At 39.7% G+C, this 19930-nt stretch overlaps 1 protein-coding gene across 1 annotated transcript; it reads left to right on the top strand.

The window, feature by feature from the left end:
• The first annotated feature begins 529 nt into the window (after window positions 1-529).
• On the top strand, window positions 530-8887 carry LOC127123724 (uncharacterized). Its single transcript, XM_051053923.1, has 2 exons — window positions 530-3142; window positions 8849-8887. Exons 1-2 carry the CDS (start codon window positions 530-532, stop codon window positions 8885-8887), a joined length of 2652 nt encoding a protein of 883 aa, XP_050909880.1.
• Window positions 8888-19930: the final 11043 nt, after the last annotated feature.

Here is a 19930-nt window from a genome sequence, read left to right as displayed (position 1 = left end):
AGCCCAGGCTAGGGCTCAAGTTCATAATTCAGGACAGACTTCGGCACAGAATCAACCTCAAATTCAGAATCAGACAACAACAGCACCCGTCACTACAGTCATCGCTTCAGAAATCCACGCTGTCCCAGTCACTTCTGTTACCATCACAACATCCCGTCCTTGGGAAATACCCAGGGATCTTAATCAAGATAGATATCAACAAGAGTTCGTTCCACCAAATGCTCCTGTCTTCACTAATGTGCCTCCCGTTGTTCACTATACTCCTCACCTAGGAGAACCTGTCTATCACGGCCCTACCCCAAGTGAGGATCCTGGTCTCAATGATAGAATGGATGAATTCCAGGATCGGTTTGCGGAATTACAAAAAGAGATAAAAGCTCTTCGTGGGAAAGAACTGTTTGGCAGAGATGTAAATGATATGTGTTTGGTTCCAGACGTAAGGATGCCAGCAAAATTTAAACTACCAGAATTTGAAAAGTACAAAGGAAGTTCTTGTCCACAGACCCATTTGGTTATGTACGTGCGAAAGATGTCAATGTACACCAACGACCAAAGGATGCTCATTCATTGTTTTCAAGACAGCCTTACCGGTGCAGCTTTACGCTGGTATATGGGATTAGACAGTTCTCAGATCAAGACTTTCAACGATTTAGGCGAGGCCTTTATCAAACATTACAAATACAACCTTGATAATGTGCCAGGCCGAGATCAGTTGAGGTCCATGCAACAAAGAGAAAAGGAGGCATTCCGTGAATACGCGCAAAGGTGGCGCGAAATTGCAGCACAGGTTGTTCCACCTATGGAAGAAAAGGAGATGACGAAAGTGTTCTTAAAGACTCTTGATACTTTTTATTACGAGAGGATGATTGCAAGCGCTCCTACAGACTTTACTGACATGGTAAACATGGGAGTCCGTTTAGAGGAAGCAGTTCGAGAAGGGCGTCTAGTCAGAGAAGGAAGTTCATCTTCAAGCGGGGCAAAGAGGTACGGCGGTTTTATGAAAAAGAAGGAACAAGAAACTAATGCTGTGTCCTATAATCATCCAAGAAGGATCAATTATCCTTACCATTCCCAACACCAACATATAGCAGCCGTGACTCCAGTAATCACTTCCGCTCCAGTTCAAGTCCAATACCCTCAGCAGCGTACCAACCGCTTCCAACAGAATACTCAGTATCAGCAACAACATCAACCTCAACAACATCAACATCAGTTACAACAACGTCCACCACAGCAGCAAAGAAGAACCAATTTTGATCCAATTCCAATGTCATATGCAGAATTGTATCCAGCTTTGATCACTAAAAACCTTGTGCAACCACGACCACGACCTCTTGTACCAGAAGTGCTACCTTGGTGGTACAAGCCAGAGGTATCTTGTCCCTTTCATCAGAATGCTCCAGGTCATGACTTAGACAACTGTTTTGCTTTAAAGTTGGAAGTACAGAAGTTGACAAGAGCAGGTATCCTGACCTTCAAGAACATGGGTCCCAATGTGAAGGACAATCCAATGCCAAGTCATGGTCCTTCATCAGTGAACAATATAGAAGTTTGTCTCAATGAACAACGTGTTACGAAGATAGAGGAGATTCGGCGGTCTTTGGTTGAAATTCATTCTGTTTTATGTGCTCATGGTCTATTCCAACATGACCACCAGATCTGTGGTACATGTTCAGTCAATTCAAGAGGTTGTAGAAAGATTCAAGATGATTTGCAAGGCGTCCTTGATCAGGGTTTGATTCAGACTTCTAGACAAGTGAGTTCTCCAGAATCACAAGAACAAGAGGTGAATGTCATCATTCCTTGCTTCAACATTCCAGAGAAAGTAGAGATATCTTATCATCCGAGGGAGCCAATGGTGATTTTCCCTCCGGGCCCAATGCCTTACACTTCAGATAAAGCGGTCCCCTACCGCTATGCAGCAACTATTATTGAGAACAGTAAAGAGGTCGAGATTAAAACCTTAGCCTCAGTTACCAATATCGCAGCAAATAGCCGAATGACGCGCAGTGGCCGCGTGTTCGCTCCGCCAGTTATCCCAAGTAGAAATGTTGAGAAAGATCCAGTAGTCGTGGTACCAGTGACAAGAGAAGTAGAAGGGCAAACAAGCAATTCAACCCTTGATAAAGAAACAGATGAACTACTTAGAATTATCAAGCTCAGTGACTACAAAGTGGTAGATCAGTTGCTACAGACACCGTCAAAAATCTCGATCCTGTCCTTATTATTGAATTCAGCTGTCCACAGAGAAGCACTACTGAAGGTGCTTGATCAAGCCTTTGTAGAACAGGATATAACAGCAGAGCAGTTCAACAATGTTGTAGGCAGCATCACTTCGTGCAATGGCTTAGGCTTTTGTGATGAAGAACTGCCAGAAGAAGGAAAGAATCACAACTTCGCTCTCCATATCTCAGCCAATTGTCAAGGGGATTCTTTGTCTAATATCCTAATTGACACCGGTTCATCTCTGAATGTCATGCCCAAGTCTACCTTGGTGAAGCTAAAGTACAAAGGGGGGCAAATGCGGCACAGTGGAATTATTGTGAAAGCGTTCGATGGATCAAGAAAACCAGTCATTGGAGAAGTTGATTTGCCTATTGGTATTGGACCACATGTATTCCAGATCACTTTCCAGGTTATGGATATAGTGCCAGCTTATAGTTGTCTGCTCGGACGCCCATGGATTCATGAGGCGGGTGCCATTACATCCACGTTACACCAGAAGTTAAAAATTTTCAAGAATGGGCAAATAGTGACGGTTAATGGGGAGCAGGCTATGCTGATTAGCCACCTTTCATCGTTTAGTGTGATAGAAGCAGACGAAACGGCTGTTCAAACTCCATTTCAGGCCCTGACCATCGATGATTACAAGAAAAGTGAAGGTTCAATCGCGTCATTCAAAGACGCCCAACAGATTGTCAAGACAGGTCCTACAGAAATGTGGGGCAAGGTGATAGAGTTGCCAGAAAACGTTAACCATGCAGGATTAGGCTTTGTTGATGGAAAACAAGTGCAGACTTCAGTGGTGCGACCTTTCAAAGATATCTTTCACAGCGGTGGGTTTATCAACATGGTAGCAGTTGAGGAGGATACTTTTGAGGGAAAGACAGAAGACGAAGGCCCCAGATTTGTGACACCAGGAGTAGTTATGAAGAACTGGACCGCAGTTGACATCCCACATTGTGTCCACATATCAAAGTAATTAAGCTTTTCAGTTTTCAAAAATCTTCGCTTTAGCCCAAAGCGCGAAGCATTAATTTTGTAAAATGGGCACTTTTGTCAAAAACGTACTATCCATGAAAAAGATCTTTTGTGTTCCTATACACTTGTGTCCTTTTATCTTTTCAGCTTTTTCGGAAAATGGTAACACAAAAAACCTTAAAAAGAACACATTTTTGCATGTCATGGTCAGTCCTCTAAAAACAATTGTTTGTACAGGTTACTTAAACCCGTTGAACACAATGACATCATGCCCTCTCCCAACTTTGAACATTCTGTATTCGAAGCTGAAGAGAAGAGTGGGATGAGATTCCAGAAGAGGTCGCCCGCCAACTTGAAAATGAAGAAGACACTATTCAGCCATACAAGGAGCCTTTGGAAACAGTCAACTTGGGTTCGGAAGAAAATGTGAAAGAAGTCAAAATTGGAGCATTGTTATCCCCACAGGTCAAGGAGCAATTGATCAGCCTGTTGAAAGAGTATGTAGATGTGTTTGCTTGGTCTTATCAAGATATGCCTGGTCTCGACACTGACATCGTAGAGCACAAGCTACCTTTGAAGCCAGAATGTCCACCGGTCAAACAGAAATTAAGAAGAACACATCCAGATATGGCCGTCAAGATTAAAGAAGAAGTTCTGAAGCAAATAGATGCTGGTTTTCTTGCCACTTCAGTGTATCCAGAGTGGATAGCAAATATTGTGCCAGTTCCTAAGAAGGACGGGAAGGTACGAATGTGTGTCGACTATCGTGACTTAAATAGAGCAAGCCCAAAGGATGATTTCCCCCTGCCTCACATTGACATGTTGGTAGACAATACAGCAAAGTTTGACATATTCTCCTTCATGGACGGATTCTCCGGGTATAACCAGATCAAAATGGCTCCCGAAGACATGGAAAAAACTACCTTCATAACACCATGGGGAACATTCTGTTATCAAGTAATGCCGTTTGGGTTGAAGAACGCAGGTGCTACTTACCAGCGAGCCATGACAACGCTCTTTCACGACATGATGCACAAAGAGATTGAGGTTTATGTGGATGACATGATCGCGAAGTCTCGTTCAGAAGAAGGTCACTTAGTAGATCTATTGAAGCTGTTTCAACGATTGAGGAAGTTCCGTCTTCGCCTCAATCCGAACAAATGCACATTTGGCGTCAGGTCAGGTAAACTCTTGGGCTTCATTGTCAGCCAAAAAGGCATTGAAGTTGATCCAGATAAAGTAAAAGCTATCCAAGAGATGCCCGCACCAAAAACAGAAAGGCAAGTGAGAGGTTTTCTAGGACGATTGAATTACATATCCCGGTTTATTTCTCACATGACTGCCACTTGTGAACCTATCTTCAAATTGCTGAGAAAGAGTCAGAATTGTGTTTGGACAGAGGATTGTCAGAAAGCATTTGACAGTATCAAAGAGTACCTCATGGAGCCTCCTATCTTGTTACCACCTGTTGCTGGAAGACCGTTGGTTATGTATTTGACAGTGCTTGAGAATTCTATGGGCTGTATTCTGGGTCAACAAGACGAAACTGGAAAGAAAGAGCATGCCATTTACTACTTAAGCAAGAAATTTACTGACTGTGAATCACGATACTCCTTACTCGAGAAGACATGTTGTGCATTGGCTTGGGCTGCTAAGAGATTGAGGCAGTATATGTTAAGTCACACCACTTGGTTGATATCCAAAATGGATCCAATCAAGTACATTTTTGAGAAGCCTGCACTCACTGGTAAGATTGCAAGATGGCAGATGCTGTTATCAGAATACGACATTGAGTATCATACCCAGAAAGCTATCAAGAGCAGTGTGTTGCCGAGTACCTTGCTCACCAACCCGTTGAAGATCACAATGATAATGAGGATGAGTTTCCTGATGAAGATGTCATGTTCCTAAAATCCAGAGATTGTGAAGAGCCACTTCCTGAAGAAGGACCTGAACCAGATTCTCAATGGGGTTTAGTATTTGATGGAGCTTCCAACGCTTATGGACATGGAGTAGGTGCAGTCATTATCACTCCAGAAGGTTCTCATATTCCTTTCACGGCAAGAATTTGTTTTGAATGTACAAACAACATTGCTGAATATGAAGCCTGTATCATGGGTCTTGAAGAAGCCATTGACCTCCGCATCAAAAATCTTACTGTTTATGGTGACTCAGCGTTAGTTATCAATCAGATCAAAGGAGAATGGGAAACACGCCACCCTGGCTTGATCCCATACAAAGACTATGCAAGAAGATTGTTGACTTTCTTCACCAAGGTTGAGTTGCATCACATTCCTCGGGATGAGAATCATATGGCGGATGCTCTAGCTACGTTGTCTTCAATGTATCAAGTGGGTTTTCCAAACGAAGTACCCAGAATTGTGATCAAGCGACTTGATAGACCAGCACATGTGTTTACAGCTGAGGCCAGTTTTGATGATAAACCATGGTACCACGATATCAAGCATTTCCTTCAGACTCAGGAGTATCCTCTTGGAGCAACAGAAAAAGATAAAAAGACTTTGAGAAGATTGTCAGGCAGTTTCTTCCTTAATCAGAATGTGCTCTATAAGAGGAATTATGACATGGTCTTACTCAGATGTGTTGACAAAAAGGAAGCAGAAATGTTGATGAAAGAAGTTCACGAAGGGTCCTTTGGTACTCATGCAAACGGCCACTCTATGTCAAGAAAGATGTTGAGAGCTGGTTACTACTGGTTGACCATGGAATCAGATTGCTGCAAATTTGTAAAGAAGTGTCACAAATGTCAGATCTACGCTGATAAGGTTCATGTACCACCAACCTTTTTGAATGTGATTTCTGCTCCTTGGCCATTCTCAATGTGGGGCATTGACATGATCGGTATGATTGAACCCAAAGCTTCCAACGGACACCGTTTCATTCTCGTGGCAATTGATTACTTCACCAAATGGGTGGAAGCAGCTTCGTATGCAAAGGTGACAAAGCAAGTGGTGGTCAGATTCATCAAAAATAATCTCATTTGCCGATATGGCATTCCAAACAAGATCATCACTGACAATGGCTCCAATCTGAACAACAAAATGATGGATGAATTATGTGAAAGTTTCAGGATCGAGCATCACAACTCTTCTCCTTACCGTCCCAAGATGAATGGGGCAGTTGAAGCTGCAAATAAGAATATCAAGAAGATCATTCAAAAGATGGTTGTTACCTACAAAGATTGGCATGAAATGCTGCCTTTTGCACTACACGGATATAGAACATCAGTCCGTACTTCAACTGGGGCAACCCCATTTTCACTTGTATACGGTATGGAAGCTGTGTTACCGATAGAGGTTGAAATTCCATCAATGAGGATACTAATGGAAACTCAGTTGTCAGAGGCTGAATGGTGTCAAAGCAGATACGATCAGTTGAATTTGATTGAAGAAAAAAGAATGACTGCCTTGTGCCATGGACAGTTATATCAAAAGAGAATGAAGCAGGCATTTGATAGGAAGGTTAAGCCGAGAGAATTCAAAGAGGGTGACCTTGTGCTCAAGAAGATGATACTATTTCACAATGATTCTAGGGGCAAGTGGACTCCTAACTATGAAGGACCCTATGTTGTCAAGAAAGCCTTCTCAGGCGGTGCTTTAATTCTTACAAACATGGATGGTGAAGAGCTTCCACGTCCCGTGAATACAGATGCAGTCAAGAAATACTTCGCCTAAAAAATGAAAAGAACAGCTCGCTAAGTTGAAAACCCGAAAGGGCGGCTTAGGCAAAAATGAGCGTCTCGGTGGACTGAAAACCTGAAAGGGCGGTCCAAGCAGAAATTAGAGACATAAAAAAACAAAGAGAATATTATCCCGGTAGATTGAAAACCCGAAAGGGCAATCTAGGCAAAAGTTAGGGATTTCAGGCAAGTAACTGCATAACAGAGATAAGATCATTGAAGTATCAGAATATTTTCAACAGTTCTCCAACTTTCTCAAGGCTGCAATACAGGTCAAAAGTGGAAGAGAGAATGATGTCATTGTAGTTCAACGTACCCTTTTTCCACGAAATTACCATTTTCCAATTTGTAAAGATCTATGGAATCACGCTGTTGGCTGATTACCATCCTATCAAATCAATTTGAGCCTTTCTATATTTCTTGGCACTCTTAATTTTCATTTCAATTTACGAAAGTTCTTTTACTTTGACAGATATGTTTTGAAACAAAAGTTTTGAATTAAAAACAGTTTTTGAAAAATATAAAGATTATTTATTTTGATTTGTGGACATCAATAAAAGGATTGAGACATGTGGTCCCAGTAATTCTGAAATCATGTGATTCCAACTAGACATGTTCATATTACTATCCTTATATGTATATGATGAAAAAATCTCCACAGGTGTCTTGGCAGTAATATTTCTCCAGCAGAGGTTGTGATTCTGGATATCCCCAGCTATGCTTCCTAGTTTTCCTCAAGAGATCATGCAAGAAATATTTCAAGAAGTTTATTCCCTTCACTTGGGGCATGAAGACTCCTCAGTTAATTGATCATGAAGACTCCCCAGTTTAATTGATCATGAAGACTCCCCGGTTAATTGATCATGAAGACTTTGATCCAGGTTTTAAGTTACAGATTTGGCCTATGGGATTACTACAGGTATTTCCCCAGTAATTTATTAAGGCGGGATCAGCAATGTCCCCAGCAGAGGATGAGAAGGAAGATTTGATTTCCCTGAGCAGGAGTAATACAGAGGTCTCCATCCCTCAGCGAGTGAAGAAAGTTGATATTCAGAAACTACAGGGAATCTCCTGTTGTTCTCTGTCCATTCAATAGAAGGATATGTCTCCTCCTCAGTAATGTTTTGTAGTAAAAGAAGAGTGTATTATGCATTTTAAGCAAATTCAAGAATTGCAGAATTTCTCTTGAATTCTCATTTATATTCAAAGGTCAGACATCACTGTTCCCCGGCAGAGTCTCCTAGAGGAAAGATCTCGTAACCAGATATCAGACACCATAATCCCCTGCAGAGTCTTCAGATACAGAAAGTCTCCATGATAATTAAAGCAAAAAAATCAAGGATAGATTTCCCCTATATTCTTATTCCCTGGAAAGATACCACCTATCCCCAGCGGACTTTATCCCCAGCGGAGTCTTCCAGAAGAATAATCCCTTCTGCATTATCAGCAAATTCAAGAATTGCAGGACTTCTCTTACAATATCATCTTATTTCTAGAGGATAACACCTTGTATCCCCAGCGGAGTCCTCAGAAAGGTCCAATCCTCATATACCTCACAAATTCAAGAACCACAGGGAATCTCCTGCATTTTTGAAGTAGAAGGCATCTCCATTCTTCTACGGAATCCTCAGCAGAGACAGACTTTTAAAGAAACCTGGATATGGTGCTCTTGTACCAATTCCCCAGCAAATCTTTGTACTACTCTCTAGCGAGTCTCAGTGCAAATCTCCAGCAAGTCCTTATGCAGCTGTTAACATTTTTAGTTATTCCTAGTTTTGTCTGTCCATCATGCATTCATTACTAAATATTCATGCATATCTATGACATATCATGCTTGCATTCATATGCACCTTGTTTCCTTGTTTATATTGTGGGTTGAGTCAATCTCTCCATATAGAGTATCCTCATAAGCAGTAAAATACCTTTTATTGGTCATGTTCCCCACAGAGATCTATGCCTCGTGAAAGATGTTTGTTTCAGTTGTAAATCCTGATGAGTTCATTCCTCTTCAGTTGAAGTCTTGTTTGACCGTTTCATTCTAGTTCTATCCTAGTTTGAACCTCGTGTCTCCAGATAAAGCTCAGAAATTGCCAGTAAAAGAAGGCAACAATATAGTCTTTGTGACTCTCATTCAGTAAAACAGACATGACAGATATTGTGTCCAAGTCCTTTATACCTTCATCTTTGAGTTGGTACCCGTTACAAACTTGAGTTACCTACATCCATGAGTGGTAACCTTTGTTATCCCTCGGATAAATTAATTACTATCTCCATCTATGAGTTGATAACATCCTCACAGAAAGTTCCATGGTTCTACCTGCAACTTTGAGCTGGTAGCGTGCTTTCGTCTTTGAGTTTAGCACAGATTCCTTTTGATTCCACCTTCGTCTTTGAGTTGGTGAAGTACCTGCAACTTTGAGCTGGTAATATGCATTCATCTTTGAGTTCGCACATTTTCCGTTGATTCCATCTTCGTCTTTGAGTTGATGGAGTACCTTCATCTATGAGTAGGGTATGTTTGATCCTTGTTGAACTGATAGTGTGCTTTCATCTTTGAGTCTGCACAGATAACTTCTGATTCCATCTTCGTCTTTGAGTTGATGGAGTACCTTCATCTATGAGTTAGGTACATTTTGTCCTTCCACCGTCATCTTTGAGTCGGTAATGATAAACATCTCCAGGAGAATATGTTCTAAATTCTTTTAAACACCTTTGTCAATGAATCGGTGGTTGCCTTCAACTTTGAGTCGGCATTTCTCTGTCTACCTCATCAATGAGTTGGTAGTGTGCATTCAACTGTAAGTCTGCACAATGATCCTTAGGTCTGATTCTTCATCTACACCATCATCAATGAGTTGGAATTTGATTTCCCTAGCAGTGTTATTATCAATCTTTTGAAGCTTGCCTTCAACTTTGAGTTGGCATGTCCTGTTTACCTCATCAATGAGTGGGTAGTGAGCTGTCAACCATGAGTTAACGCAGTTCGATTCTTATTATGCCCTTGTTATACCTTCATCCTTGAGTTGGTATTCATCTTTTCTGTTACCTCCATCTTTGAGTTGGTAATGTACTGTCACATCAGTACTCTTGTTATATTGATCTTTTCCCACTTTCATCTATGAGATAGTGATGTATCGTCAACATTGAGTCGATATCTCTTTTCCTCCTATTTTCCATCTATGAATAGGTAGTGAATCTTCCCCAGCTGAGTATTCTCAGTGTTTACCTTCATGCATTGAGTCGGTGTATGTCCTTCCCCAGTAGAGTTTGCACTCCTGTGTCTCTGTGTCTGTCTGTCTTTTGCATCATGCATACATGCATTTGCGGTCAAATTTTGTGGCGTTTGTCATATTTAATTACCTTACGCCATTCGATAGCATCTGGCTATCTGGCCTAAGTTAATTAAATAGGGGCATCTGTCGCACCCCAAAATTTGACTTTGGCTTTGTTGACCACATCTTGATTAATCTCGTTGTCTCGTATTCATCGCAATTTCTTAAACTTCGCGTGACAACTGGTTTGATTAGGTTTTGTGTGTTTTCGTTGCTTACCGTGTTGTATTTCGTTGTTTTAGCAAAACCTGGCCGATATCGTTGCCTCGTATTTATCTCGCTTATCTCTTTTGTGCGTGGCATCGCTTCGATTAGGTTTTGTGCGTTTTTATCTATTTAATTGTTTGTTTGTCGGTATTTTGACTGTATTTCAAATATATTAGAGTTTTCGTATTGTCCGATTATTTGTGATTGTGTTTGTCAGCGTTTTCGTGATGTCGTGTTGATTTTATTATTGCCTAGGGTTGTTTATTTAATTACGTGTTGTGCCGTGTGATTTAATCGAGTCTGTTTGAGTCGTGTTGTTGATTTTACAGGTTTACCGGTTTACTGGTTTATTGGTTTTATCAATTTGTCTGTTTTGCTGTGCAAATTGTCATCGTTTTTATCGCGTTCGTGTCGCTCGATTTTATCGTATTTTAATCATGTGCCGTTTAATATTATTTGTGCTTAATATTAATTGTGTTTAGTTGTTAATTAGTTTATTTAATTAGGATTAATATTATATTAGTTTATTATTATTATTATATAATATATAAATTATATTATTAATTTATGTTAGATATTTTTTTTAGGTTTCCTATTGTTTAAGTAATCTAAATATATATTATTAATTTATGTTAGATATTTTTTAGGTTTCCTATTGTTTAAGTAATCTAAATATATATATATATATATATATATATATATATATATATATATATATATATATATATATATATATATATATATATATATATATATATATATATATATATATGTTGTTAGTAAGAAGAAAAAAAACAAGAGGGTGGATCAGTAAGGAAAAAACATGTGGTGAGAGAAACAGAGAATTGAAAAGAAATATTTTTCCAAAAGCATTACCGTATTTCACTTGTTCTTCATTTTCGGTAACCCAAAATCGTCCCGATTATTCACCGAAACACAAAACCGATTTCATATCTTTGAAGTTCGTTGAGTCCAAGTCACAAATATCCAAGGTTCATTTCATTCCGGCGTCGTTTCACCGATCAAAAGCGACATTGAAGTCAGGTACTCACGAAGGCAGCCAACACTGCGTCGGTGACGGTTTCCAGCTTTCGGTCGATCATTTGGACGATCAGAAGTTCATCCTCTTCACACAAGGTAATATTCTTCACTTATCTCTGAAATCGGCAAAGTTCCGACTTGCCGACATGTGTTTTAATATATTATTTATCTATATATATATATATATATATATATATATATAATATATATATATATATATATATATATTATTTAGATATATAATAGACAAAAATAATATATATATATATATATATATATATATATTATTTTGTCTATTATATATCTAAATAAATATATATATATATATATATATATATATATATATATATATATATATATATATATATATATATATTATATATATATATATATATATATATATATATATATATATATATATATATATATATATATATATATATATATATATATATCTTTATCTATTATATATTATTGTCTATATATATATATATATATATTATTTTTGTCTATTATATATTATTTGTCTAAATGTACATATATATTATTTTGTCTACTATATATTTATTGTCTATATATATATATATATATATATATATATATATATTACTTTTGTTTACTAAATATTGTTTATCTTTTATTATTATTTTGCATATATGTTTTATTTAAATGTTAGTTAAATTAATTATTTGTTTAAATGTTTATTTTAATTAAATGTTTATTTATATCAAATGTTTATTTTGTCTAAAGTAAATGTTTATATTGTTTTTTTTATATTTGTTTATGTTGTTACTAACCGTTTCGTTTCAGTTTCAGCTCGATTAACTCCACTAACTATTCGTAATACTAACTATTCATAGCTAACTGTGTTGTAATAATTTACTTTCTCGCATTTTTTATGTTCTGTATTGTGTGTTTAATCGTATTGTTCACGTTTTATGTTAAAAAATCGAAAAATCCAAAAAAGAGAAACCCGATGCGATTCCAACGGTCGCCGTTTAAGAAACCCTTTTCACACACTCACAAGCTTACTCTTGGGCTTCCTTATAATGAGCCCATTTATTTATTGTTTCAGGATTTAGGCTCATTCAAATCCTTTGCCAGCTTTGGCTTTTCAGTTTAAAAACATTTTCAAAAGGACGTGTCAGTCTCGAAGCCTCCCGCCTAGGTCGAGCAAGAGATGGCAAGACACGCCAATCTAAAATCAACAAAACAGACTTTCCCCTTTTCTTTTGGGAGAACTACGTGGATTCTGATTTCTCCATTGCGCCTTGGAGATACGTAGGCATGAAGTCTACGACTTTATCGAGTCCAAAAGCAATAAAATCAAGTTCTTTTCTCATCTCCCCAATCAAACGATCAAAGTGAAAAAAGCAAAGCATTCACATAAACATAAGCAAAAAGGTTCCTGTGGAGTACCACAGATGTAGAGGGTGCTAATACCTTCCCTTTGCATAACCAACCCCCGAACCCGTAACTCTAAAGGGATTTATCGTTATTTTTCCCTTCCTCTTTTTGGATAAAATAAAAGACGGTGGCGACTCTTGCATTTAAAATATTTTTCAAACGAGTTAAGTTCAACCAATACTTAATCTCGTGAAAAATTCCACCGCGACAAGGCCCACATGAGAAATCAGTTTTGGTGGGGATACATCAATTACCAAGAGTCATGGACCACTTCTGGGGACATGCAAAGTTTCAGCTGGGGAACATGCAGAGATATCAATAAGATCTGTCGTAGGAGAACTCTATTGGGGATCTTATCAAGGGGTGATGTGAGATTCCGTGGGGAACAACCACCAAACAGATATGCATCAATCAAACATTCCCTTCTAACTGCTGAAGAAACATCTCTGCCAGGGGAGAGAGAGAGAATAATTTCTCCACTGGGGAAGGAAATAATACATTTTCCTCATCGTCGTCCAATGCTGGAAGAAATCTTCAAACACGGAGGGGATACAACCGTCAAGCTAGGATCAGGCAACTCCACTGGGAAGGGACTATAGGCGACCAAACTGGGGATAGTCTGCTGCAAGCAACCGTACCGGGGATGAGCTGTAAGCCAACCTGCTGTGGATAACTGTAAGTACCTCTGGAGGAACTGTCCTGCCTGAGGGAATCAGAAACGAATCCTACATCGACATGTGTCATACTGGGGATGAAAAGGGAACAAACCCTTCACCAACTGCTCTCAGCAACTACTGCTGAGGAGATATCTGAAAGATAGCTTTGCAGAGAACACATGCTTACCCCGCCGAGGATTTCTACTTATGCTGGGAATTTCTGCTCACTAGGGAAAGACAAACTTCCCCATGAATAACATATTAACTTTTATCAATCTATAAGGGATTTTAGGTCAGTCCACATAAGGGATGACAACCATATAATTGATAAAACACAAATGTTAGTGCCTGATATAGAGGTATACACATCTCTAAAAGATCGAGGCCAAAACTCCAGACTCTCTGGGGAGTTTAAGATGTATCATGCTTCTCTGCGCTCGCTGGGGAGACAACCTGAAAGATGATGAAGAGGATATAAACATGCCAGAAGTATGAACAAATGTCTTACCTTTTGGAAATCGTACTATTCTTGGGAGAGCACTGAAGACATTCCCACTATCCTTTTAGTCATTGTGAATGTTCACTTTGTTTAAAAATAGTTTATAAAAACTTTATTTGTTTAAAACAATGATATTTATCAATTAGAACATGCAAACATTTCTTGAACAGAAACAAATAAGAGTGCAAAGAATTGGATAAAGGCTCAAATTTATTTGATAGAATGGTAGTCCGCAAATGGCGAGACTCCATGGATCTTTACAAATTTGAAATTGGTGATATATATTGGAAACAAGGGCTACATTGAACATAATGACCATTTCTCCATCAACTCTGAATCCAATGTATTTGAAGCTTCAGTTGACGATGACTGAGCGAGAACCTTTGATAGAAGACAGTTGAAGTCTTGTCAGGATGCAGTTACTTGCCAAATCCCTAATTTTTGCCTAGATTGCCCCAAGGTGAGGTACTCAATCTAGCGGGATATATATATTGGTTTTTTTTTCATGTCTCTAACTTTTTCCTGGACCGCCCTTTCGGGTTTTCAATCCACCGAGACGCTCATTTTTGCCTAAGTCGCCCTTTCAGGTTTTCAACTTATCGAGCTATTCTATTATTTTAGGCGAAGTATTTCTTGACTGCATCTGAATTCACAGGACGAGTGAAATCCTCCCCATCCATACTTGTAAGTAACAAAGCACCGCCTAAAAAGGATCTCTTAACAACATATGGACCTTCATAATTTGGAGTCCACTTGCCCTTGGAATCGGGCGCGAAAGACAAGACTTTCTTGAGCACGAGGTCACCTTCTTGGAACACACGAGACTTGACCTTCTTATCAAAGGCTTTCTTCATCCTTTGTTGATACAACTTACCATGTCACATGGTAGTTAATCTCTTCTCTTGAATCAAGTTCAACTGGTCATAACGACTTTGAACCCATTCAGCTTCAGTCAACTTGGCTTCCATCAAGACTCTCATTCATGGGATCTCAACCTCCACGGGGAGCACAACCTCCATGCCATATACAAGAGAGGAAGGGGTTGCCCCTGTTGAAGTACGGACAGATGTACGATAGCCATGCAAGGCAAATGGCAGCATCTCATGTCAATCTTTGTACGTAACAACCATCTTCTGGATAATCTTCTTGATGTTCTTGTTAGCAGCTTCAACATCCCCATTCATCTTGGGTCTATAGGGAGAAGAATTATGATGTGCAATCATGAACTCGCTACATAACACTTTCATCATCTTGTTGTTCAAGTTAGATCCATTATCAGTAATGATCTTGTCTGACACACCATATCAGCATATAAGCTGGTTCTTGATAAACTTCATGACCACCTGCCTGGTCACATTTGCATATGATGCCGCTTCACCCACTTGGTAAAGTAGTCAATAGCTACGAGAATAAAACGGTGACCGTTCGACGCCTTTGGCTCTATCATGCCGATCATGTCAATTCCCCACATGGAGAAAGGCCATGGTGATGAAATAACATTCAGAAGTGTCGGGGGAATATGAATCTTATCCGCATAAATCTGACACTTGCAGCATTTCTTCACATATTTGCAGCAGTCAGACTCCATCGTCAGCCAATAGTAGCCTGCTCTCAACATCTTCTTTGCCATGGCATGTCCATTGGAATGAGTACCAAATGAACCCTCATGAACTTCAGTCATCAACAGGTGTGCTTCGTGTCTATCCACGCATCTGAGCAGAACCATGTCGAAATTCCTCTTATAAAGCACATTACCATTGAGGTAGAATCTGGCTGATAATCTTCTCAAAGTCTTCTTATCTTTAACAGATGCCCCAAGCGGGTAAATCTGACTCTGGAGAAAGCACTTGATATTATAATACCATGGCTTATCATCTTTCACTTCTTCAACTGCAAATACATGAGGTGGTCTATCCAAGCGCATTACAGTAATATTGGGGACTTCATTCCAATATTTCACCACAATCATTGAAGCACGTGTAGCAAGAGCATCTGCCATCCGATTCTCATCTCGAGGAATATGATGGAAGTCAACCTTAGTAAAGAAAGTTGAAATCCTCCTCGCATAATCTCTATATGGGATAAGGCCAGGCTGATTCGTGTCCCATTCACCCTTAATCTGATTAACAACAAGGGCCGAATCACCATAAACATCAAGATGCTTGATCCTAAGATCAATACACTCTTCCAAACCCATAACACAGGCCTCATACTCCGCCATATTATTCATGCATTTGAAAGTTAGCCTTGCTGTAAAAGGAAAATGTGTACCTTGAGGAGTAATAATCACTGCCCCAATACCATTTCCATACTGATTAACAGCGCCATCGAATACCATACCCCATCGGGAACCAAGCTCTAGACCTTCATCGAGCGTAGGCTCATCACAATCTTTCATTTTCAAATACAGAATCTCCTCATCAGGGAAGTCGTACTGAACTGATAATCCTCAATTGGTTGATGTGCCAAGTGGTCAGCCAAGATACTACCTTTAATAGCTTTCTGAGCTCGATACTCAATATCATACTCAGACAACAACATCTGCCAACAGGAAATCCTCCCAGTTAAAGCAGGCTTATCAAAGATATATTTGATTGGATCCATTTTGGATATCAACCAAGTTGTATGATTCAACATATACTGGCGTAAACGCTTATCGGCCCAAGCCAAAGCACAACATGTCTTCTCGAGCATTGAGTATCGAGACTCATAATCAGTAAACTTCTTACTTAGATAGTATATTACATACTCTTTCTTCCCTGATTCATCTTGCTGCCCCAGGACACAACCCACAGAGTCGTCAAGCACAGTTAAGTACATAATCAATGGTCTCCCTTCAACAAGCGGAGACAGAATCGGGGGCTCATACAGATACTCTTTGATACTGTCAAAAGCTTTCTGGTAATCCTCGGTCCAATCATGACGTTGATCTTTTCGGAGGAGCTTGAATATAGGCGCACATGTGGCAGTCATGTGGGATATAAATCTCGAAATATAATTCAAGCAGCCAAGAAAACCTCGAACTTGCTTCTCAGTTTTGGGCACAGACATTTCTTGTATTGCTTTGACCTTGGCAGGATCAACTTCAATACCTTTTTCACTGACAATAAAGCCCAATAACTTGCCGGAACGGACTCCAAATGTACACTTGTTCGGATTCGGGCGGAGTTTGTACTTCCTCAAACGCTGGAAAAGCTTCGACAAGTGCTCTACATGTTCAACTTTCGTTTTTGACTTTGGAATCATATCATCAACATACACCTCGATCTCCTTGTGCATCATATCATGAAACAAGGTGGTCATCGCTCGTTGATACGTGGCTCCGGCGTTCTTCAAACCGAAGGGCATCACTCAATAACAGAATGTTCCCCAAGGTGTGATGAATATTGTCTTCTCCATATCCTCGGGTGCCATTTTAATCTGGTTATAACCGGAAAATCCGTCCATAAATGAGAAGACATTGAGTTTAGCTGTATTATCTACCAACACATCAATGTGTTGTAGAGGAAAATCATCTTTCGGACTAGCTTTATTCAAGTCTCGATAGTCCACACACATTCGAACTTTTCCATCTTTCTTAGGCACAGGCACAATATTGGCCATCCATTGAAGATATGTAGAAGTCACCAGAAACTCCGCATCAATTTGCTTCTGAACTTCTTCTTTAATCTTCACTTCCATGTCTGGATGAGTTCTTCTGAGCTTTTGCTTCACAGGCACACACTCAGGCTTCAACGGCAAGAAATGTTGCACAATATCAATATCTAGACCAGGCATGTCTTCATACGACCAGGCAAAAACGTCGACATATTCTCGTAGAAACTCAATCAACCCCCTCTTCACAGACTCTTCCAGGAGTGCCCTAATCTTCACTTCTCGAATGTAGTCTTCAGACCCCAAGTTGACTGTTTCTAGATTCTCAAGATGCGGCTGAATGATCCTCTCCTCGTGCTCAAGCAGACGGGTAATCTCATCAGGAATCTCTTTAACATCATCTTCTTCTGCCTCAAATACAGGGAACTCAAAGTTGGGAGATGGTGTTGGATCATTATGTTCAATGGGTTTGATCAACCTGCATAATGATTTTGAGTATAAAAGAGATTTTAGAATTCAAACAAGGCAAATCATTATGCAGATGAAAAGATTGATTTTATTCTCTTTTTTAGGGTTTTATGGTGATCACCAATTTCATGCAAAAAAGCAAAAAGGGAAAATAATTTGGAAAAACAAACATTTAACATGTGATTATTGAATGAATATCATTGTATTAATCAAAATGTGCCAACAATGTCATCACTTCTCCTTTTGGCATGGGAAAAGGGTTTTCAAACAAAATGAACACAATACGTGGACTTGTGGATAACTGTTGGAACATCAACAACGACCCAATTATTGCAGATTCCGCCTGGTATGACAAAGTTGCCAAGGTCTTCCTCTTCATCATCTTCCACAATGGCAACACCCTCTTGATCTTCAACAGTGTGGATAAACCCTCCACTCTGGAACAACCCACGCTCATTGGAAACATCTGAGGAATACCCTATGCTAGCCTAGGATTTATTATCTTCCAATTTCATCATTTGCCCCAAACCAGTAGTTGCACCATGCTCAATGGCCAACTTAGCATCATTGTAGGAAGCAAATGAAGAAGGTCATTTCCTTGAAGGTTCAACAATAGATAAGGCTTGGAACGGAGTCCCAACCTCATCCTCAGCATCAATATAGGAAAAGGAAGACAAATGACTGACCAAGAGAGCCTTCTCTCCCCCTATCACCACCAACTTTTTGTTTTTCACAAACTTCAATTTCTGGTGTAGGGTGGATGTCACGGCGCCTGCCTCGTGAATCCATGGTCTGCCAAGCAAACAGCTGTAAGATGGATGGATATCCATGACCTGGAAAGTGATATGGAAATCACTAGGTCTAATCTTGATCGGGAGTTATACTTCACCGATCACGGTTTTGCACGATCCATCAAACGCCTTAACAACCACTCCACTCTGCCTCATGGGAGGCCCCTGGTAAGAAAGTTTGGCCATAGTGGATTTTGGCAACACATTAAGCGATGATCCTGTGTCCACCAACACATTGGACAAGACATCATCCTTGCAATTCATTGATATGTGTAAGGCCAAGTTGTGGTCTTTTCCTTCCTCGGGAAGGTCAGCATCACAAAAGCTCAAATTGTTACAAGCAGTTATGTTTGCAACAATGCTATCAAACTGTTCAATAGTGACATCGTGGTCCACGTATGCCACGTCCAACACCCTCTGCAAAGCTTCACGGAGTGGCTCAGAATTCATCAACAAAGATAAGACAGATATCTTTGAAGTAGTGTGTAGCAACTGATCAACAATGTTATATTCACTCCTCTTGATGCGCCTTAGCATCTCATCACCATCCTCTTTCAAAATGCCATGCTGGCCAACCAGGACAGGAGCTTTAATAGTTCTATCAACAATAGGGTCAACACCCTTCACGACAGGATTATTTGAAGAAGAGGTCCCCACAGGGCCGACAGAATTATCAACTATTCTTCTCATGACATCTTTGTGGGGTTTCGGCTGCACCGAGAAAACACGACCACTACGGGTCACACCACTGACGTCAGAAATGCTCATTACGGAAGTCGAGGGCAACGACACCTCCTTTCCATCTTCTAGCATAACTACATTATACCTGTAGGGAACAACTTTGTCGGATACATACGGGACAGGGCCCGCTGGCTTTATTACAAGAGATGGTGACACTTTGTTCTTGTTGCCGTCATACTTGACGATAATAGGTTCTGGTATTCTAAAAACAGGGGAGATAACATCGACTTCATCCTCATTCCAATTATGAAGTATTTCGAACATTCCCTGATCCAGCATCTCTTGGATGTCCT

The sequence above is a fragment of the Lathyrus oleraceus genome, chromosome 2, assembly GCF_024323335.1.
Source record: "Lathyrus oleraceus cultivar Zhongwan6 chromosome 2, CAAS_Psat_ZW6_1.0, whole genome shotgun sequence".
NCBI lineage: Eukaryota > Viridiplantae > Streptophyta > Magnoliopsida > Fabales > Fabaceae > Lathyrus > Lathyrus oleraceus.
This window is presented reverse-complemented; position numbering and strand designations above follow the sequence as displayed.

Excerpts from the sequence above, each read along its gene's own strand:
- LOC127123724 (XM_051053923.1), top strand. The coding sequence starts at position 530 with ATGTCAATGTACACCAACGACCAAAGGATGCTCATTCATTGTTTTCAA. Across the intron at positions 3,143-8,848 it reads CCAGATTTGTGACACCAGGA|AGATCTATGCCTCGTGAAAG; the intron begins GTAGTTATGAAG and ends TGTTCCCCACAG.